This window comes from Gastrolobium bilobum, unplaced genomic scaffold, assembly GCF_033153095.1.
Source record: "Gastrolobium bilobum isolate Gb01-03AN ecotype WA unplaced genomic scaffold, APGP_CSIRO_Gbil_v1 utg12989, whole genome shotgun sequence".
Taxonomy (NCBI): domain Eukaryota; kingdom Viridiplantae; phylum Streptophyta; class Magnoliopsida; order Fabales; family Fabaceae; genus Gastrolobium; species Gastrolobium bilobum.
In genome coordinates this window covers 31,781-55,259 of record NW_026899189.1, presented here as the reverse complement: position 1 = coordinate 55,259, position 23,479 = coordinate 31,781, and the positions used below count along the sequence as shown (strand labels likewise).

The 23,479-nt window shown below is 36.3% G+C and overlaps 2 protein-coding genes across 3 annotated transcripts; one reads left to right on the top strand and one right to left on the bottom strand.

Moving 5' to 3' along the window:
* Nucleotides 1–1,109: 1,109 nt before the first annotated feature.
* On the bottom strand, nt 1,110–17,317 carry LOC133288098 (protein PAT1 homolog). Of its 2 annotated transcripts, XM_061485796.1 has the most exons (5): nt 16,956–17,317; nt 16,212–16,354; nt 15,987–16,043; nt 6,995–7,058; nt 1,110–3,952 (listed from the first exon to the last, which is right to left on the bottom strand). In XM_061485796.1, the coding sequence occupies exons 1-5, from the start codon at nt 17,044–17,046 to the stop codon at nt 1,671–1,673; spliced, it is 2,637 nt and encodes an 878-aa protein (XP_061341780.1). In that variant the 5' UTR covers nt 17,047–17,317; the 3' UTR covers nt 1,110–1,670. The 2 variants fall into 2 exon arrangements, with proteins under 2 accessions (XP_061341780.1, XP_061341781.1); XM_061485797.1 differs by lacking the exon at nt 6,995–7,058.
* Nucleotides 17,318–22,515: 5,198 nt separating this feature from the next.
* Nucleotides 22,516–23,214, top strand: LOC133288097 (uncharacterized). Its single transcript, XM_061485795.1, has 2 exons — nt 22,516–22,673; nt 22,785–23,214. The coding sequence occupies exons 1-2, from the start codon at nt 22,516–22,518 to the stop codon at nt 23,212–23,214; spliced, it is 588 nt and encodes a 195-aa protein (XP_061341779.1).
* The last annotated feature ends 265 nt before the right edge of the window (nt 23,215–23,479 follow it).

Sequence of the window (23,479 nt, the reverse complement as noted above, 5' to 3'; positions counted from 1 at the left end):
AATGTTGTGGAAGTGCCAGGTGTTCTTGTCGCCATGTTTTATTCACAAGCTAAAAATAACAAATCAAACTTCAACAAATTGAATCGCAAACAAAGCCCGACATAATTACTAAATAGCTAGATTTTTTAAGTATGTTGACAAAAATTCGAGTATGAAAAAAACTTTATTTATAAAGGTAAAACTCACTTTGATGATTTCTACACCTCGAAAGAATTAGTCTTTAACTGTCAGCTCGAAAAATATTTTGAGAAAACTAATAATAAAAACAAAAAAACTGAATCGCAAGTTAACCAAACTCATTAACACGAGTTAACTCAGCTCCTTTTCTTTTCTTTTTTTCTTTTTGGTAAAGAGTTAGCTGTTTACCAACATTAATTGTTACTCACTTTTTCAAAACTGATTGCCCCATAAAAGGGAAGGGGGAAAATACACTGCTCAAATACCCCAAATTGGATTACCATCGTCTCTCTCTCTTTCATGCATTACAAGGCTTTGATAAAAATTATGTTGATATTCGATCAACGGGTGAAGAAATTAAAAATTTAAAAAAAAAAAATTCAACAAATTTCCAAAGAAAATCAAGCCAAAGTCAAAGAGAAACGGTAGAAAAAACTAAAAATATCATCAAACATTTGGATCAACTAACAAAAAAGTATTCCAATTTAACCAGTGCAAGTCTAGAAGTGCATCTATCTTAAAACTTGTTAAAAAAACTTTGACATCTCTATAATTCTATCCGGCTCAAATTGAACTAGTCGAGTAATATATATATATATATATATATATATATATATATATATATATATATGAGATAGGATCCTTTGACACCGGTGTCAAATTTAAATTTTGACACCTCATCTGAGAGCCGTTAGATCAAAAAAGATCAACGACTCTAATTTGTAAGCATGTGACACCATTGATCTTTTTTGATTTAACGCCTCTCAGATGAGGTGTCAAATTTCAAATTTGACACCGGTGTCAAAGAATCCTACCTCTATATATATATATATATATATATATATATATATATATATATATACAAATTGACAACTAAAAAACAAGTGAAAAAGATAAAATTATGCAGCAAGTTCTATATAACTTATTCTTCAGTACATTGTTCCTTTGAATTTCAGCATACCACCAACATGTCAACCTTTTTCCCAGCTAAGTTTGCAAACCCCCAGTTGCCCATACCATTTCCAGTAGAATGGTTCAATCTTAGATACTATGTGAGTACAACCCACACCCAACTTTTTATATATAACAATAAGGAAACATGGGAACCAAATATGTACCTAGAACCTGTACATGCTAACAGCTACTTTGTTGCTACCAGCCACACATAGTAACAAAATAAGATCCCTTGTCAAGAGAAAAAGAAAAGACAAGAGGAACAACAGATCAAGCCGAGTCCATCATAAAGGGCCTGATTGCAAAGTTATAACAATGCTATACATTGTTACTGCATCATTACAAGTAGACAATGAAGGATGAGCCAGAAGCCTCCATCATAGATGTAACTCAGCACTTTCATGTAAGATTGCTGCTCTAGATGTACTTGAATAATACCAAAGGCACTTGAGCATATGCAAGGTTGTCCTTAACATATTTGATGTGATCTTCAACCCCAAAACCATTATCAGTAGGCAAATTTTTCATGTCGCTATCCATCAACTTAGCACTGTCTCTGAGTTCACATGACCACCACTTCCCCCAGCATTACTGTTGAATCCAACCGCAGGAACAGAGCGCTGAGCAAAATCCAGTAATAACTTCCTCTGGCGGTCATCGGTATGAGGAAGACTCGCGCGCAAGAGTTCAACAGGCATTTCCCTACTAATAGCTTTAGCAGCATCTGGTCCAATGTCATCCACATTCGGTGTACTTTGTATAAGCAAGGATTGCATGATGCTCGAGTATTTATTCATGCAATACTTAGTGACAAGGCCAAAGAATTCATCAAATGAGGCCTGCCAAAATGAACGGTTACCGACATTGAAGTTACAAGCAGCATGCGGATCAGTTAGAAGTTCAGTAGCCCTCTCAAGAACAGATACTAAAATAAGGGAAGCACCATCTCCAGCAGTGCTTCCAAGGGGACGTAGAGGAGGCTGCTCTGCAGAACAAACAACTGCTGCAAGACAGGCACTAAGAGCACCGAGATCCATTCCTCGGACACTTTGGCAAACAACCTTAGCAAGGTTACTTGTAGTATCTGAAGCTGCTGAATCTGAGGGAAGACCACCAAATAAGAATCTTAAATGACGAAAGACAGCCATGCAGACAATCCGCAGAAGCTCGCTGCCAGGAAGAAGCAACTGAAGATATTTTGTGAGGAGCTTACGTCCCTTAGGGAGAGATACTAACCGTAAAAAAACAAGGTCATCCTTAGCAGCAAGCCCAACTTTGTTTCCATTCTTTCCCAGTGGGTCAACAAGTTGAAGTGAAGTTGCTAGTCCTTCCAACAGGACCTGCCTTCTTCGTCTTAATTGGCTTCCACCATCTTGCAGCTGATTAACCTGTAGGTAACGATCAATATCTTCTACATCAAGAAGAAGGCAAAGACCATCCTCAATTGTGACCCTGGCAGCAAACATAGCCTCCTGTTCAAGGGGCTTCTCTGAAATATTTTGCTCAGAGCTACCGGTACCAGAAGAGTTTGGAGGATCAACCTCAAGAAGAGGGCGAGGCCTCCGAATAGACGAGAATGAAACCCTCCCTAGGGCATCCACGTGAAGAAAAGCATGTGGCTCCGTGTTAGCACGGGCTCGTGGTGGAAGTTCCCTTATTTGGGTTGGGCAAAATGGATGTTTCAACTTAGCCACAGAAGGTTTTTTCGCAAGACAAGCTTGGTGATAATAGTCATCTACATATGGGTCGTTACTATGAGTCACAGCAAGCTGCATTCTAAGAATACTCTCAATTTCATCACTTGTCATATACTTGGATCGAAACTGTAATGAACCACTATCACTCTTCTGGCTACTGGCATCAGAACCCTGTTGGGAGAAACGAAGACTATGTTTACCTTTCTGAGTTGATTTCGGTCTGTGATCTCTAGCATCAGCCAGACTAAGCATATGTTCATATTTTCTAATTGCAGCTGAGCCAGAAGGGAAGTGGGGATTAAATAAATGGGACTGGAAACCTGATAAGTAGCCTGAAGATTGCTGAACAGGATGATGCAGTCTATGCTGCTGCTGTTGCAATTGAAGGTGTAACTGTTGCTGCAACATATTATTGAGGAGGTTCGAATGATCTCCAGGATATAACCCTGTTTGGTTGACCAATTGATTCTGTATTCGCTGATTAAGAGTGGAACCGGTAGGAACTTGACGCATGTTTCCACCAAAGTGTGACCTAAGGTTTAATCCACTCAACTGTAGTGCAGAATTGGAGAAATGAGAACGATCTTGAGATGATAGTGCCATCTGAGCTGCTCCAGCATGATAAGGAATATTTAAGTGGCCTGTACTATGACTTGGAGAAGCCTGCAGAGATAAACCACCTGGGGGAGGATAAGAAGTAAATGAAGACTTTGGTACTAAAATTGGTTCACTAGAAAAACGAGGAAGCTCCTGTGGTTTGTCAGGATATGAAGATGTTCGGTACAAGGGCTTTGATTCTTGTAAGTGAGCAATGGAGGAATGTGGCTGTGATGACCATCGTTTGCCATCATGATCAGTTTCTGTATCATAAAAATGCTGATCAAGAAGCCAGTTAGGAACTGGTTCACTAGACCGATGCTGAAGGTGGTGTTGGTGTTGCTCCTGCATTTGCTGCTCAGGATATGAAGAGGCTCTGTACAAGGACTTCGAATTGTGTAAATGGGCTAGAGAAGAATGGGGATGTGACGACCATCTTTTGCCATCCATTGAACCTTCACTATCATAAGCATTCTGTTCAAACCAGTTAACAGCATCATCCCTTTGTGCCCATTCAGAAGTAGAGCCTGGATAGAATATAAAAATATAAATAAATTAGTCAACTGAAAAAAGATTGCATACACTGAAAAGGCAGGAATACAGCTGCTAAAAACCCAGGATTATATAGTCACTTTTTGAACTTAAGACACACACAACCTTCTCTTAAAGCATCTACTTTCTGAAGTGGATTTTACACACAAACAACACTAGACCTTCTGAAAAATCACGATATTAGAGGCAATTCCTCTGATAAAATATCATACATAACATACAACCACATGGGTTACCTCAACCATTAGTGTGATAACTACATGACACAAGGAAATTGATGGTACCCGAAAAGAACTGATATCAATTTTACTGCAAATGAAACTGGGACAAGCCCTTACAGACCCAAATCAAAGACAATAACTGCTATAAGCAATACCCAAAGCTATTTACAGTGAACTCCAAGTTACAACTATACAGACTCGATGTAAACACTCCTCAATTACACTAACAGAGACAATACACAGTGATGACACTAGTAGTACCCAGCTCCCTCCACGAGACAAACACCCCTTTCTCATTGAGTTCCCTCCACCTATGAAGCACCGACACTTCAAAAATCCTAACGTGTCGTGTCCGACACTTCCCGATACTCTCCGACACTCCAACACGCGTTATAGAAATTCAAAAAAAGTTCAAAGGTTGCGTTGCGTTGAGTTTTTAGTTCCAACTATTAGATTTGTTGAATTACGATTACCATTTAATATAAATATTTGGGATATCTTATGTTTCTTTGCAAAATTGATGAATATTTTAAGTTTAGTTTCATTTTTTTGTTAAAATATTGAATATTAAATATAATATACACTACATAAATTAAAAATATTATTTAATATCAAAACGTGTCCTAACGTGTCAAAATCTAATATTTTTTAGAATTAACGTGTCGGAGTGTCATGTCGTATCGTGTCATGTGTCCCGTATCGGTATCGGTGCTACATAGCCCTCCACTACCATTAGCTACTCAATTCTCAGACGTCCCCATCCCCCTTTCTTTCTCCACTTCTTCCGTTTGTAACAAATGCTAATAGCCCATCAGAAACACAGTAAAGTTTCAACACATTCAAGTTACCATCACTTTGTCAGACCCCGTTTCTTAGTCAAAGGAAGTTTTCTACTTAAAAACCATCAAGTTATAGATAAAGTCATAGTAGAAACCCCATCCCCCTTTTCCATTAGCACAGATGAGTGTATGCAAGTTATTACAGGTTCCTAGACTATGCTTGTGATACACTCTTTTTATTCAAAGAATTAGAACAGAAAATTAGAGAAGGATTTCTATACCAAGGGATACACCCTTTCATAGTGCCTACTCACAGTTTACAAGATAATTGCTCAAGATCCCATCTCCTCTCTTTAAATCATCCTACTTATTATTGGAAACAATCCTTCATTTTTAAAATTGACGCACTCAATGCCTCCCCCTTATTTAACATTTCCTTAATTCACTCAACATAACTTCGGAATATTCTCCTCCCCCAAATTGCATTTATTTCTACTGTTATAAATTCTGCAAATAGTGGCCTGACTGTTGGATATCCTTGGCTCCCCAACCGCTACATTTGTATCAATCCCGCCCTCTTATGAAACAACCTTGACCTCAAGGTTGAAAGCTGGAAATTGTCCCAGCATCGTAGGAACATCTTCCCAAGAAGCTTCCCCATTAGAGGATCCTTGCTTCAGGACAAGGCGTTGGGAATCTTCCAGTGACAAGTCTTGTCCTGAAGCTAGGAGCCTCTACTGGGGAAGCTTCTTGGGAGGATGTTCCTTCGATGTTGGGACAATTTCCAGCTTTCAAGCTTGAGGACATGGTTGTTTCACAGGAGGGCAATATTGATACAACTGTAACGGTTGTGAAGCCAAGGATATCCAACAGTCAGGCCACTATTTGGAGAATTTATGGCAGAAGAAATAAACGGAGGAATGCTCTTTTTATTCAAAGAATTAGAACAGAAAATTAGAGAAAGATTTCCCTACCAAGGAAAACACCCTTTCAGTGTGCCTACTCAAGGATTTCTCTACCAAGAGATACACCATTTTACTGTGCCTACTCACAGTTTACAAGATAATTGCTCAAGATCCCCTCTCCTCTCTTTGAATCATCATATTTATTATTAGAAAAAATCCCTCATTTTTGAAATTGACGCACTCAATGCCTCCCACTTATTTAACATTTTTTTTATTCACTCAATGTAACTTCGGACTATTCTCCACCCCCTAATTGCATTTATTTCGTCTGCTATAAATTCTCCAAATAGTGTTCTGACTGTTGGATATCCTTGGCTCCCCAATCTTTACATTCGTATCAGCTTGTGTGCACAGTTTTATATATCTAAATGCATATGCAAGTTAGGTTCTTGCTTATAAGCCACACCCTCATTGTCCGGTAACTTAAGGTGCTATACTCGCCTAGTTGAAAATTAATATAAATTGTGTGTGTGTTTGCATGTTTGTGTATGCCAAACTAAATCACTCATTAGAAGCAACATATAACCACAAGAACAGTAGCATTGACAATGCAATTCTTACAAAAAAAGATAGATAAGATTTCTTACAAGCACCAACATTTTACGCAGCAAATGATGATGAAAAATGTAATAAAAATCTATAAAATAATTAAAAGAAATTTATTAATCACAATTATTATTTAAGACAGAAACACTTGATTTACTGAATCACGGCTTTCCCACAACTCATGGATAACTATTTCCCTGGGGAGAACTAAAGGGTAACAAATAATTTATAGTTACATATAAATGATGTCACACGCTTCCCTGCCACATAACTATTCCATATAAAAAAGGCCTAGTCCAGATTAACAGTTCCAACCTTCAAATATTATATCCAAACAGCTAGTTTATAGTTGTACACTTTAGAGAAACATCATTAAGCAAAAGTTGGCATCAGAGTATAATGGAAAAATATCTATTAAAAAGATAAATGCAAAAAAAGTGACATTATTTATAGTTTAGATAAAAGAAAAAGCAAATTGGTGAATTCTTTACAATTGTTTTACTCACTTTCTCTTGATCCCCGTTCACCAATAACACCTGCGCTTCTTGGTCCACTGACAACCTTGTTCAACTGAAATTAAATTTTAGAATGAAAAAGAAGCTTAATCTTCATATCGATATGCATGAAGCAGAACTAATGACCATGCATGGAGATAACAAGACAAGCAGTATGATCAAAATCATAACAGAAACTGAATCATAAAATCGAGCACAAGTGGAGCACATATCAAGAAAAGATCAAACAGCTAACTTTTGTGTTTGAGACAGAACTTGTTACTTGAAGCCAAAAACATCCAAAGAAATTTGAAATGCCAGAGGAAGCAAGCTAATCAGATTAACATTTCATTTAACTATCTCTTCTAATTTTTCTTCTTTTATTTTCCTTTTTCTTTTGTGAATGAGATAATGGCTACATTGTCAAAATTAATGGACTTACAAACTGTAGGAAATAAGCTGCACGAAGGGTAAAATGGATACAGGAAAAACTAACATTCTGCACTGAGAAAATTGGTAATATAGTAGTATATTGACAAGCTGAGGACAAGCCTAGAGCAGTGGTAATGTTTGTCCTTTGTGATCAAAAGGTCACGAGTTCAAACTTAGGAAATAGTCTCCTTGCAAATATGTAAGGGTAAGACTGCATACAAGGATTCCTTCATCCCCACCATTGCTAGTCAAGGTTTAAGGGTGAGTAGTTTTAGTAGTGTACTGAAAAGCTCCACTAATGCAGTATCAAATATACCTTTTGATGAATACCCCCTACCATTGCTAGTCAAAGTTTGTTAAAACTTGGTAGAGAGAGTTCCGCCACTCGTGGTCCTGCTCGGCTCGAATCTGGATTAGTCGACGCCCCATTAGCGACCAGATACCGGATGGCTTATACCAAAAAAAAGTACCTTTTATCAACGAACTTCAGAAACTAAAAGTCTAGAATCCCAATCTACATAGTTGCATATCATAATTTTCTCCCACATTTCTCGATTACCAACAACATGATTGACGACTTCCTTGGTTCATACTAAGTCCAAAGAGAAACACAGATAAGCCATAACTTCAATAGAAAGTGTAAAGAACCAATTCAACCCAAAAGCTTAAGCTGTTGGATGAGGTTACATTAATGGTTTTTATATATCTTAACACGCCCCCTCACACGAGAGCCCACTGGGCTTGAAGGGTGGACAATGCACAGGCCTACCTACCTGTGCGAAGAAAGAAATTCCACTAGAAAGAAAGTGGGGGGCGGTGAGGATTGAACCCGGTACACCGAGGCTCTGATACCATGTAAAGAACCAATTCAACCCAAAAGCTTAAGCTGTTGGATGAGGCTACATTAATGGTTTTTATATACCTCAACAGAAAGAATGATTTTGAAAGCTTTGTTTGTACATCCTGCTCAGACTAAGAAAACAAACCAGGGAAGGGAAACTTGATAACCTGCCAAGTTTCTGCAAAGATTCTAAAGTTGCATGATCCATGCGGTATTTATTCATAGGTATAACAAGCGATATGGATTTAACATTAGAAGACTGATACAGCTCTGGATTCTTAAGAGATTGAGACTTTGAAAATAGAAAGGAAGAATGAAAGAAAAATGGGGAATGGAAGAAAAATATTTGTTCATTGATGAGAAAAACAAATGAATATACAAGAAATGCTTCTCTTGCCAAGGGGCACATTCCCCTTCAAACTAAGAGAACTCAGCCAATATTCAGAAAACAGTCAAATACCAACATATATCCAATAGAGAGGACAAAACCAACCCAGCTTACTAACTACACACCTCCCAACTAAGTTTCTAAACACTAAGTATAGTCTCTGAGAATATCCTTTCCCTCTTAATGCTATATTCCTTGAAGAATACTCTTCCCCTCTTGATGCTAATCGTATCAAAGACAGTTGCCAATAATTTATAATGATCTCGTTTTCATTTGCCAAGAAAACATATGTTGTAACCAGGAAACAGAAAATAGGGATTAGAAAATAAATTAGAAACAATATTTGACATGACAGCAAACTGTAGGCCTAAATCCACAGGCACAATAAAGAAAATTCATGATCAATGAAAATTACAAAGAGTTGTCTCTCAACACTGCTGAGATTTAGTAAATTTTGTGGCCTCACTCTTCTTAATTGTTCATCCAGTCCCTCCACTTTTTCCACAAATCTTAATTAAAAATCCTTGTTGCATCGCAAAGAACTTTTTGGCTCAGGTCAGGCCAAGCTCAAGATTAAGTACAAACCACTTTATATTTTAATAGCATACAACAGGAATTACCATGTTGTCTAGCCAATACAAAATCAGAATATTAATCTCATTGATAGTTCCCCCTATCATCACCTGAATAATTTTCCCAATTTTTTCTCTGCTTCATTGTAAATTCCAGAGATTTTTCCTAGTACATTCCCAAAATGTTTTCTAGAATATAACCTAGCTAGGTAATTCCCTTTCCCACTTCCATCATGCATGAGCATGATTATGTAAAATATATATACCACACAAAAATGGTCTTAAATTCTATACATACTATCAATGTCTATTGTCCAGTCAAGGTATCATCAATATTTAAATTTTGGATTTAACAATAGAAGAAGAAGCTAATCTCAAGAACGCTTGTGGAAGAGCACAAATTACAAAATGTACCAACTTTTAGCATAAGAAAGTAATCTAGAAGCATAATGCAACAAGAAGAAAAAATACACTCAAGCTAGGGATGAACTAACTTAAAAGCATGATTCTCTTTCACAGTTTTTGTTTTCATAGGAATTTGGGTATAGATATTGAAAAGAAGTTTCTGTATATTGATATTGAATAATTTACATGAGTAAGTATTTATACAAGAAAGAATCGCTAAGAATGACAAAGCGATGACTAAGCGATGACTAATCAATCCTAATCACAATCAATTCTAATCAATCACAATCAATCCTAATCAATCATAATCAATCCTAATTAATAGGAAATAAAAACGGAAACATGTTTGGATTCTGATTTTCTACACTCCCCCTCAAGTTGGGAGGTAAATATTGATCATTCCCAACTTGCCAATCAAGTCTTCGAATGCTGGACGGTGTAGGCCCTTGGTAAGGATATCTGCCATTTGCTCTTTGGTTAGAACATATATCAAACGCACACTTCCATCATCTAATTTTTCTTTGATGAAGTGACGATCAACTTCCACGTGCTTTGTTCGATCATGATGCACAGGATTTTGAGCAATGCTAACAGCTGCCTTGTTGTCACAATATAGTTTTATTGGTAGGGAATATGAAATCTTCAACTCTTGAAGAAGTCTTCTCAACCAGATTCCTTCACAAACTCCATGAGATAAAGCTCGAAATTCTGCTTCAGCACTACTTCTTGCAACCACTGTTTGCTTTTTGCTTCTCCAAGTAACAAGATTTCCCCACACATAGGTGCAATAGCCTGATGTAGATCTCCTGTCTACTGATGAGCCTGCCCAATCTGCATCAGTGTAGATTTCAATTGTCCTTTTATACCCCTTTTTAAAGAATAATCCTCTTCCTGGAGTATTCTTGAGGTATCTAAGCACCCTATAGACTGCACTAAGATGCTTCTCCTTGGGTGAGTGCATGAATTGACTAATCATACTCACCGCAAAGGCAATGTCAGGACGCGTATGAGATAAGTAGATTAGTTTACCAACCAATCGCTGATATTGTTCTTTATCCACCTCATTCCCATCTTCAATACCTAACTTGGTATTAGGTTCCACAGGTGTCTCAGCAGGTTTACACCCTAACATTCCTGTTTCCAACAAAAGATCTAGAACATATTTTTTTTGTGTTAGAGTGATGCCTGTTTTGCTCCTAGCAACTTCCATACCAAGGAAATATTTGAGAGTGCCAAGGTCTTTGAGTTCAAATTGAGCTGCTAGAAATTTCTTCAAGGTGTTCAATTCCTCAATATCATCACCTGTAAGAGTTATATCATCTACGTATACAATAAGAATAGCGATTTTACCATCCTTAGAGTGTTTGTGGAAGAGAGTATGATCAGTCTGTGCTTGAATGAAGCCTCTTCTTTTGACTGCTTGTGTGAATTTGTCGAACCATTCTCTGGGAGACTGTTTCAATCCATATAGAGACTTTTTTAGTTTACACACTGATCCATTTCCCTTTTCAAAACCAGGTGGAGGATCCATATAGACTTCTTCATGTAAGTCACCATTTAGGAATGCATTCTTCACATCTAACTGTTGCAGAGGCCAATCTAGATTGGCAGCAAGAGATAAGAGAACTCGGATGGTATTGACTTTAGCAACCGGAGCAAAAGTCTCATGATAATCTATCCCATGAGTCTGAGTGAAACCCTTTGCAACCAATCTTGCCTTGTATCTGTTGATGCTATTATCTGCATTGAATTTTATTGTAAACACCCATTTGCATCCTACTGCCTGTTTTCCTTTGGGTAGGGTCACTATCTCCCAAGTTCCATTTCTTTTTAAAGCATTCATTTCTTCAAAGACAGCATCCCTCCATTTTTGATCATTGAGAGCCTCATGTATATTTCTCGGTATCTTTGTACTATCCAACATAGTATTGAAAGCACGAAACCCTGGGGACAACTTTCCATATGAAATATGATTAGAAATAGGATGAGTAGTACAAGATCGAGTACCTTTTCTGAGAGCAATGGGCAAGTGTAGATCATTTTCACCATGACACTCAAGTATTGGGGTGCTGGAACTAGAACATGGTTCAGAATCCTGGCAGTGTAGAGGCTCTGGGTTATTCACACTTTGAGGAGGCTTTCGCCTGCTATAAACTTGTCCCCATTTTGAGGAGGCTCCTGATGGTGAGGATTCTGTAGCTCCCCCTGTTTCCAAAATTAGAGGTAATACCGTGGCATCAGTAGGTTCCCATGGCTGATCTTCATCTACTCCTATCTCCCCCTGAAGAGAAGTCGAGGGGAAGAAAAGGGTCATTTTCAGAAAAAGTGACATCCATAGAGACAAAGACCTTACGAAGAGAGGGTGAATAACATTTATAGCCACGTTGAGTAGGAGAATAACCAATAAAGACACACTGGAGAGACTTAGGATCAAGCTTAGACCGTTGATGGGAGGGAATATGGACAAATGCAACGCAACCAAATAACTTGAGAGGTAAGGAGGAGACACCTCGGAAGGAAAGGAAGATACGAACAAGACTAGAAAGAGGAGACTGAAATTTCAGAATGCGAGATGGCATTCGATTTATCAGATACGAGGCAGTGAGAACTGCCTCTCCCCAAAGATATTTAGGAACACTCGTGGTAAACATAAGAGCCCGAGCAACTTCAAGGAGATGTCGGTTTTTTCTTTCCGCAACTCCGTTTTGTTGGGGTGTGTCAGGACACGAGCTTTGGTGAAGGATGCCATGTTGGGAAAGATATTCTCCAAGAATAGAGTTAAAATACTCTTTGCCATTATCTGTACGAAGAATTTGTATAGCAACTTAGAATTGGGTTTGAACCATGGCATGAAATTTTTTAAACACGGATGCAGCATCGGACTTATCCTTTAGAAGATACACCCAACAGACTCGAGAATGGTCATCAATGAAGGTAATGAACCATCGAGTACCTGAAATATTTTTAACACGGGCTGGACCCCATATGTCACTATGAATTAAGGAAAATGGGGAAGAGTCATGGTGAACTTTAGAAGGATAATGAGCACGAGTATGCTTGGCAAGTTGACAAATATCACAAGAAAACAAACTTGGACTTCTCTGAATAAATAAGTTTGGCAACAACTTCTGAAGATAAATAAAATTTGGATGGCCTAGCCTACGATGCCACATCATAACATCATTACATGAATCAAAAGGAAACATAGAGTTTTTTTCTACGAAAACAGCTTCATGAGTCACATAGCAGACTCCAGAAGTAAAGAAACAAATCATGAAATATAAGGAAATATAGTAATCAATCCTATGAGAACATATAAAATACTCTAAACTAATTTAAAATATAAGTATATAACCATTATATTTTAAGATATCTTTTAGATATTCTAACACCCCCTTCAAGCTAGAGTGATAGAATCCAAATAACAAAAATGGGAAGAAATAGTAAAGAAAGGAAACTACAGGTATAATATTGATAGAGAAATGGAAGGTTACGGCCAAGCATACAACAATGGCAGATTACAGAGAAAAACAACAAAAGTGCAGAAAAGAAAAGATAAACCCAGGAGAATTATAGAGCCCGAGGACTCTCCCAATTCCCAAGTCCCAAGATATCCTATATGCCTCTGCAACCATTCCCTACCCTCTATATAACAACTTCAGCCTTAACTCACAAAACACACCCATAACAGAAAGAGAGAATATTATTCCCATAGCTAACCACATGCTATTATTCCCATAACTACCTACATACTGACTCAACACCTTACTGTTATTAGGGATCGTAACATAGAGCTTACTAAGATTTTAGCTTGCTACCAATGAATCTTTTAAAAAGAAAGAATAACCAAATAATATAATATGGACTCCACAAAACATGGCTGGAGAGACAACTCACGAATGTTGGGAGTTATCTATGAGATGAGCATTACTGAAATGACAACACATCAAAAATTAAAACTTCTACAAGTTCATCAAGCACAACATTTGGAAGCTACAAACCACAAGAAAACATAGGAGACCCAAAATGAAAATTGAAATTTATTAGAGGTGGCAACCGTTGAGTCAACCTATTCAACCCCTCAAATTTGACAGGTTCGGTCACTAAACATAGCCCACCAACCCTACTCAACCCACCCAGCATAAAAATGGGTTACAACGGGTCGGGTGAGTGGTGCGAGACAGGTTGATTCGTTGGGTTGGATTGTTTCTATTTTATGTTGGGTTAGGGTATTTTACCCACTTTGATTTTTTTCTAAGCCTAATCCTCCTTTCTGTTTCCCTTCCTTCTTGCTACGACAATACGACCCTTCCTTCATGCTATGACCCTTTGTTCTTATTGCGTACCCTACCTTCTATTACGTACCCAAAAAAGAAGGGACACTGTCTGCAACCCTTCTTTCCTACCACACAGAGACGGCAACCATCAAGCGCACAACATAGCCAAACACAATAGCACCACCAGAAGTTGACTCTAGCTAACAGAATATGCATGATGTTAGAAATGTTTCTCTCACATCATATGTCCAAATGGCATCATCAGCTTCCATTAGGGTTGTGTCAAAGAGAGATGAGTCAAATCCTTGGGTGGCCGGCCGAAAAATGCACGGAGCACTGGCCGCCATGGCCCAAACGAAAGTCAAAAGACCTCTAGCTCATAGTTCAATTGGACATGTAGGTTATATTCGTACTGGAACGGCTAGCTGCCGGAACGATGACGCGGTAGCGGTGGCTTAAAAAGTTGACAATGCGCAAATAAAGCAGATTTCTAGGATCTGGACAGCGGCAGACGGTGGTGCCATGGCCTAAGAAGACTGTGCTAGTAGCCGGAAAGAGAACATGCTAGTAGATATCAAAAACCAACGAGGCAACATGGTCATGAAATTAAAGTAGAGCTCTATTTTAAGGAAGGCAGGTAACAGTAACAGGCTATGATGCACCGAAACGGGAAACGAAACACAACATGATACGACACGCCGACACGTTAATTCTAAAAAATGTCATATTTCGACACGTTAGGACACGTTTTGATATTAAATAATATTTTTAATATATATAATATAATTTATAATTAATACATAAAACAGTCCATAATAAGTCATATAACCAATCAAATATTCAAATTCCATAACATAAATATAAAGCAAAAGTAAATTTTCGTACCTTGTTAATTTTTTATGTCAAATTCCATAACAAAAAAAATTGACATATAAATTAATTTTTCATTTTTAGTTAATAAAATAAAATTTAGACCTTAAAAAAAAAATGTCCGAGCGTTGACTGCGTGTCCCAAAATATTGACCGCGTGTCGGTGTCCGACACACAAATTTTTTTTGAAAAGGCGTGTCTGTGCATTCTAGGTAACAGGAAAAGTCATGGAGGATGGTACTGGTACCAGTCTGATACCATGTTGAAAATATAGGAATTGAGGTATAGATATTGTTGTGAAGGATATGATACAAATTATACTAATAGCAGACTCCTAATAAAGAAACAAATCATAAAATATAAGGAAATATGAAAGTCAAACCTAAGAGATCATCTAAGATACTCTAAATGATTTTAAAATATAATCATAATATTACAAGATGTCTTCTATATATTCTAACAATAGTTAATAAATCTGGACCAAAACCCTTGCTTTTTTCAAATCCACCTCATAGAAACATTGGGAAATTTTAAAGAAAACAAATCAAACAGAACTATCAAGAAAACCAGAGGTTCAGCAATATTAATTACTGTTGACTATTCACTTTTCTCGTCTTTCTCCGACTCAAGTATCAACTCATATATTTGAAGCATTACATCAATCATATTACATAAATGCATATTGTGTCTAAAATATTTATAAATTACTCCCCTATATCTCCCTTTATTTCTTTCTTTACCTCTCCTTTTTTTCCCTCTCTATTTTTCTTTTTCTCTAACGTATTTTTCTCTCTTATTTATGTTTATTTTCACTTTATTTAATTTTCTTTTTCTTTTTAATTGTTTATTGCTACTTTTTAATTTCTACTGTTATTTATATATTTTTATTTTTTATTTTATTTTTAACCTATTTTTTGATTTTCTTTTTCCCAATTTTATTTCTACTTTTATTTATATATTTTTCTTTTTTATTTTATTTTTAACCTATTTTTTGATTTTCTTTTTCCCTCAATATTTCCATACTTTTCATTTGGGTTCACCTACCACTTACCCCAATTAGTTTGGGATAAAGGTAATGTTCATGTTGATATAATTTTCTATTTTTAAATGAATGCATGCAAATTAAGAAATTATCTTCATCCCAATTACTCAGTCACTTATCTAATAACAATCTCAAGCATTCAAAGAAAGCATGATAATAATAGTTTAACAACCTTACCTTCCAAAAAGTAGTAGTAAGATCATCAATATCGGAAAGAGATCTTACATCATCAGCCTGCAAAGTGAAAGTAGTAGTGAGTTGATATCGAATTCTAGCATCATATTTTGGGGAGATTCTGCTAAACTGAAAGCATAAGCTTAACATGTCCACATTTCATGAACCTTTTAGCAAAAGAAAATTTGAAATTAAGAAAAAATTGTCATAAGAAGATTGAAAATTAACCTCTTCTTTATTGAGAAAGAATTCCTCCTCGTTAGATTCAACAGTAGGCAAATGGTCATCCTCTTCTAACCCTCCCAACTCAACTTCCTGGACAACATCTTTACCGAAGAATGCATATTGTGATGCATCAAAAACTGCACCTTCTGCATAACAAATAATTTTAGTCAAAGAACTTCTACCAATTTCTTAAAACTATTTAACATAAAAAGCAAAGGCTTCTGTGTTGCACGTAGCTGAGAATTCCTATGTGATCGAGCAACCAAAAAAAAAAAAAAAAAAACTAGATAAGCTCCGAGTGACAAAAAAAAATGCTATTTCAATATGCAAAGTCAAGAAAAATGGCATTATAATTTTAATTTTGAATAGTATGCAAATATCATTGGAAGTGCAACAACAAGTCTTTTACTCTAAAAAATGGAGAAGATGGCAACAAAAATTCACAAACAGAGAAGCTTTTAGTTCAGCTAATCTTCAAACCATGCAAGAACTTATCACCTAAAACTTAAATGGTTGATCATTGAGCTTCTGTGAAGTGAAGATAACAACCAAAGAAACACCTTGAAATGCAGAACTAACAATTACACACTTAATCATGCACCAATTTTCACACAAATCAAATTAAATTACTGACAAAAACAGACCAGATCTACATGAACAAGCTGAATCAATGAACACAAAATCGAATACCCATTAAAGACAAAGGTTAGAAAAAAACAGAATTGAATCCCAGAAGATGAAGCAAACCTGTGGGAACGTCTCTCAATTTCCTAAGATCCTCTGTGTTAGGAACTCCCCCAACATCACCCACAGCTCCAAACCCATCCATATCCACCATAAAAACTAAGGCAGAAGAAAACCCAGAAAGAGAAAAACGAAAAAGATCAAAGATTTAAAGAGAAAACAGAACCCAATGTGAAAAAGGTTGGAACTTGAAACACTGTTTTTTCTTATAGTGTTTCAGCTAAAACGGTAAAACGAATGAAAAATGGGGAGAAGAAGAAGATCCATGCTACGAATTAAGTACATGAAAATAAAAAAATAAAAACAAAACAAAACACAAAAAAAAGGGTTCGATTTGGATCAAAGAGAAACAGAAGAGAGACAAAGAGGAGGAAGAGAGAGAGAGAAACCCTACAGTGGAGATATTGATCGAAATTTAATACATAAATGATAAATTGTTCTTTTTTTTTTTAAGAAAAAAATTAAGGGAAAAGTGTCTATACATTTAAATTACACAACTTACATCCTTTCACTCTCATAAAGAGGTGGGACCCACAACTTTATTTTTTTTGTCAACTCTCTCTCCTCCTTTATCTATCTCTTTCTCTCTCTTAAAATGACACAATTTTACATCCTTCAAAATTATACACACTTTTCCCAAAAATTAATGTATAAAAAAAACGAGACACCTTCGCAAAACAATAAAGGAATATTTTATAAACAGATTTAAAATTATGAGATAGATTATAGTTATTATCATTTTTTTATTATTTATTATCATCAAATTTTAATCGTTAATTTTTATTATCTAATAAATAAAATTTATTGAAAATTAATAATTAATTAATAAGTATGATCTAATAAAATATAATTATTGACAAAAATTAACGATTAAAATTTAATGATAATAAATATAACCTCCCTATTAAATTATTAACAAACATTACACAAAGTTTACTAAAAGCGATGGATTATTATATTTTATTTAATAGATAACAAATTAAATGAAAATAATAGTTATTTAATGAAAGTAAAAAATTATTTATTGATAAGTAACAGTTACTGTAAAAAAAAAAATAATTATATGTATTTCTAGAAAAGAGACTTTTTTATTATTATTAACCAAATTATCAGAAAAAATACATATAATTTATTAATAAGTAATTTTTTGTAATTTTTTTATTGATTTGATAGATCTAGCATTATTATTAATTTCTCAAAGAGAATAAACAATCGTACACCAAGAAATAATAAATATTTATAAAAAAAATCATAACATCAAGTATTTTTTTCTTAAAAAAGTATTTGTAACAAAAATAAAGGAGCACTCATTATCAACAATAATCATTTATAAACTTCTTCTTAATTTTATGCATATAAAACTTGATAATTTTATTTTATAGCTATTAGTTGTTTAGTAGAAACAAGGAAGTATTGGGTTCAATATTTCTGTTTTTATCAATACTTAGGTAAGTGGATCTCATTATATTTCATTAGTTTTATTTGTCTCTTCTTATTGTATTAGGACTCATTCATTTTTATATGGGTGTGAAAGAATAATTTGATGCTTTTAACCATTAATAGAGATAATTGTCATCCAATAACAAGCAATAATCATTTGAGCTTTTTCTTAATTCCTTGAATTTGATATATAGCATTATTTGCAAGTCATTAAGTGAAATCACTTAACAAAAAATAATAATCATTCGTGAATGTTTTCATAATTTATTTATTATTTTGAACCATTTAGTAAAAACACATAATCACTTATTAATAAGTAATAGCCATTTACAATTTTTTATAATTATGTTTTTGTTTAATAGGTATAATCTAATTATTATTATCTCTAAAAAAAATTATATGTAGTCCTTTTCAAATATTTCTTCTTAATGATCTTTAACATTAATTTTTCCTTTTTGCATTGTCAAGTGTCAACTTATAAGTTACATCTTATAGCACTACAATGACCATTGTTGTCAAAAATTAGTGTACAAAAATAGAAACGTAGAAACCTTAAAAATAGATTGTAAAAACATGTCAAAGTAAAAATGGTTCTTAATAAAAACACAGGTAAAAACAGTAGAGACGCAAGCTTTTACGCTTTTATTTAAACCTAATCTTTTTTTAATTTTTTTTAAAAAATCCTATTTCTCATTTTCTCAAATCAGAATACGAATTTGACTATATTTTTTTAGCTATCTAATTCAAATTAAACTCTTCAGTGAACTCACATCCACAACAACTCTTGGCGTCGCTCGTCTTCTCCCCCTTACGATGCCAGTGATGCGACCACCAAACCCTTCTAATCAGCAACAATAGTAATGATAAGTGTGTGTCTTTGATATTTTGCTCATTTTTCGTTTTGGAACTTGATTGTAAGAGTTGTTAAACTCTTCTTGTATTTGTAGATTTATGTCTTATACAGTTATGTGACTTATATCTTAAAAAATATGAAGTTATTAATTGAATTTTGAGCTATAATTTATGTTTTTTTTACCTGCATATATATATAATTTTGTATCTTGGCCTTAAGTAGTATAAACTTTATGTTTTGTGTCGTTTTTATGATTTACGTTTCTACCACCCCTTTTCGTTTCTACTAGAAACTCAATTTTGACAACATTTGTAATGACCAACTTAACCTTAATTATTGTTGCTTTATTATTTATTCTTTGTTGCGTGATATAAAATTAATTAGTGATCCAATTGAATTTCCTCTTTTATGAATAATGTCTCAAATGTGATAGGTAGTGTCTCCAAAGCACAGACACTCACTTTTTTAAATTTGTGCATGTCGGACACTGACACGCGTTCGACACGTGGTCAACATTTTGAGACACGCGGTCAACGTTTCGACACGTTCCGACACGCTTTTTCGACATGCAGTCAACTTTTTCGACACGCGGTCAACGTTCCGACACGTTTTTTTTTAAGTCTAAATTTTATTTATTTATTGGTATCCTATTTTATTTTATTAACAAAACATAAAAAAATAATTTATAAATCAAATTTCTCTGTTATGAAATTTGACATGAAAAATTAACAAGGTACGAAAATTTAATTTTGTTTATATTTATGTTATGAAATTTGAATATTTGATTGTTTATATGACTTATTGTGGGCAGTTATATGTATTAAATATAAATTATGTTATATATTTTAAAAGTATTATTTAATATCAAAATGTGTCCCGACGTGTCAAAATATGACATTTTTTATAATTAACGTGTCAGCGTGTCGTGTCGTGTCCCGTGTTCTGTGTCAGTATCGGTGCATCATAGGGTAGTGTAGCCTATTTAGGCTTGAATTAAAAAAAAATGGCAAAATTGAATTAAAATGTCAAAACCTAAAAGTGGCTTTAGTAAGTTAAAGTAATAGATATTATTCATTAACTTAGGATTAATAACAATACCAACTTTTCTTAACAGTTTTTTTTTAAAAAAAGTTCAATTATTTTTCTTCATTTATACAAAAAATAAAAATGTTATAAAAAGGCTAATACATGTCTAAATAAAGAATTCAAAATTACTCACAAAAGCCACATTTCTAAGTTTCTGAAGCAGAATACTTTTATTTTTTATTAGATGGCCCTCTTGGTAAGTATTAATTTTTTCATTTTTGATTAGATTATTATAATTTTTGTACATGTCTGTTATGGACCCATATAATGGGCCCATTAAGTGGTAAGCCCAACCAGAGGCAATCTAAGATACAGATTGATATTAACAAAGGATAGATATCCATCAAGGATACTAATCCTAATACGATAGCATAGCAAACAGGCCTAGGCCCTCATCAGAGGTACCAAAGGCTCATCCACACTACCAACAGGTAACCTCTATAAATACAAGGTAAACCCTAAAGGTACGTTACACTCTCTCTCTTACTGTTATATTGTCACTGTGCGCACACACACACCCTATTGGCTAACGCCGTTACAATATTCTGTGCACAGTGATCTGCTTGACTCAAGGATATCTCATTCATAGATACCTTGGAGAGGGCACTAGATCCAAGATCAACGTACCAGCCTACTGGGCTGGACATCTCTGTCTTAAGGACAGAACATTGGCGCCGTCTGTGGGGAACTTCGTCTTAGAGTTTGAAGTTCCCATCAATCTGACAAATGATGGCAATACAGACAAGGAGCAGTAGCCAACAACTACCCCAAAATCAGAACAACCGCTGGATCCAGTCCTGGAGGAGGTAAATCAACCTCAGAACCAGATTGGAAACAACGTGGATTATGACCATGTCCAGGTCGAGGACGACATCTCAGGCACCGCGTCTACTCCAGCACGTCGAGATAGGGGGCAGCGGCGAACATGGCTCCAATAAGAAATAATCCTTCCCAGCATCCAGGGGATCTTGCTACGCGTATCGCTCAATCGGCCGATCCGGATACTCGATTGGCTAATAATGCATTCGCTGCGATCATGGAACGAATCGTAGAATTGGAAACTCGTAGTAACCTGCAATGGCGGCAGGATTTTCGGGCAATACGGGATGAAAATAACAGGAGAATGCGAGACCTGGAGCAGCGCTTAACACAGCTGACTGGACCAGGAGCAACAGAAGTTGGAGGCCAACCTGCCAATGGCTGGGAAGGAGCTTGGAACCTAGTTCTACCTAACCGGGTTCCCCATGTAGAAAGTCATAAAAGGCCCAACCCCGTGAACGCAGGAAACCCGAACCAGGCTACTGATGGCCAAAATGCTCAAAACCGTCAGGCACAAGCTAACGGCCAGGAAGACCGGGTTAGGACTCATCCTGACCAGAATGCTCAAAACATCCAAGGACGAGTGGAACCCGGTGGATACAGAAGGAAATATAGCAGGGGGAAGTATAACAACAGCCCCTTTATTGGGAAGATTTTGAACGCACCTTTCCCCGAGGATTTTGATTCGGCACGACTGCCGAAGTATGATAGGAGTCAGGACCCACAGGTCCACATTGACGCTTTTGATACGGACATGTACATACGAGGCATAGACGAGCCTCTCATATCTTGGATATTTGCCATAACCCTGACTGGGGCTGCGCAGGCATGGTTATCTACCTTACCTGCCAACTCCATATGGTCTTTTGAGGATTTCAGAGAGAAGTTCCTCTTAAACTTTGCGACAAGCAAGAAACATCCGAAGTTCGAGTTCTCACTTGGGAATATACGCCAACAACCTGGAGAAACCCTCCAAGGATATCTCAATCGATTCAAGGATGCCGCGTTGTAGGTACCGGGATTGCAAGAAAATGTCCACGTGCATCTCATTGTGTCCGGCTTGGACGGTGCATCCAGGTTGGCCAAGTCAGACTATAAAGACCCAGGGAAGACATTGGAGGAGTTCAGAACCCGTTCGAAGAAATACCTTGAACTCGAACAGATGGAGATTGCAAATGCACAACCCAAAAGGGTAAGAGAAATAGCCCGCGAAGGAGAAGTCTGGTCTTGAAGGGAAAAGAACGAGTTGACAATAAGAAAAAAGATCCTAAGGCTAGAATCCCAGATACCAGAGATTGAGTTGGAAGGTTCAACATGTATACGCCGTTGAACGCTTCACGCTCTTAACTCTGGAGAAAAGTGGCAATGACGGAAACGAAGAAGGTGGAACGACCCCTGCCCATATTCGGCAGAGGAGGTTTGGACAAATCGAAGTACTGTGCATTCCATAACGGACCGGGACATACTACTGATCAATGCTGGGACCTCCGAGATGCGGTGGAGAAATTTGTTCGAGATGGAAGGTTATGTCAATACGTGATAAAAACCTAATGTTCCAGAAACAACAAAAGGAAGTTGGGAAACAGAAATCGGAGCCAAAGCCCCGTTCCTTAAAAGAAGAACAAACATGATAGGAATCAGAAAAGTGATCCCAACTATGACGAATTCCCAGAAGTGGAGTTTGATTGTAATGTAATTAGTGGAGCCCTGGGGGGGGGGGGAGATATTGTAAATGCTAGAAGAAAATACCTGAAAGAGGTACTCTCTATTCGAGATCGTCCCAAGTTCAAAGAAGACCCAACCAAGCTAGACCCTCTTCTTTTGTACTTTACCAAAGAGGATATGCACGGCGTATTATCGGGTCATGTTTATGGACTGGTCATTGCTGGGACCCTAGTAAATTGTCGGGTTCGGAAGATTTTTGTGGATGCTGGGAGCTGTGCCAACATCATACTCTGGGACGTTTTCAAAAAGATGAACCTGGATGAGGAAGACCTCAAACCTTGCAAAACGACGCTGGTAGCCTTTAAAGGAGAGCATACACCTCCTAAAAGGCTACATTGATCTCAGATTAACCTTGGGAACAAAGGAAGCGTTCAGATCTGAACGGGTTAGGTTCATAGTGGCCGATTTCCCATTAGAATATAATATAATTCTGGGAAGACCGACCATACATCAGTGGGACATGCTGGTCTCTACAAAACACCAGAAGATAAAAATGGTGAGCAATAAGAATGAAATAATCATTGTTTGTGGAGATCAGAAGGAATCTAGGGGTTGCTACTTTGATACGGTCAAAGAAAATGAAGGGGGACGTTCGAGCCCACCC

What these genes read in the sequence shown, in the direction of transcription:
- LOC133288098 (XM_061485796.1), bottom strand. Translation starts at nt 17,046, where the DNA reads ATGGTGGATATGGATGGGTTTGGAGCTGTGGGTGATGTTGGGGGAGTT. An exon ending in TCTTTCTCAATAAAGAAGAG is followed by an intron (nt 16,044 to 16,211) that starts GTTAATTTTCAA and finishes TTCACTTTGCAG; the next exon opens with GCTGATGATGTAAGATCTCT. An exon ending in TTACTACTACTTTTTGGAAG is followed by an intron (nt 7,059 to 15,986) that starts GTAAGGTTGTTA and finishes ATTTAATTTCAG; the next exon opens with TTGAACAAGGTTGTCAGTGG.
- LOC133288097 (XM_061485795.1), top strand. Translation starts at nt 22,516, where the DNA reads ATGACGGAAACGAAGAAGGTGGAACGACCCCTGCCCATATTCGGCAGA. An exon ending in AAATTTGTTCGAGATGGAAG is followed by an intron (nt 22,674 to 22,784) that starts GTTATGTCAATA and finishes CAAACATGATAG; the next exon opens with GAATCAGAAAAGTGATCCCA.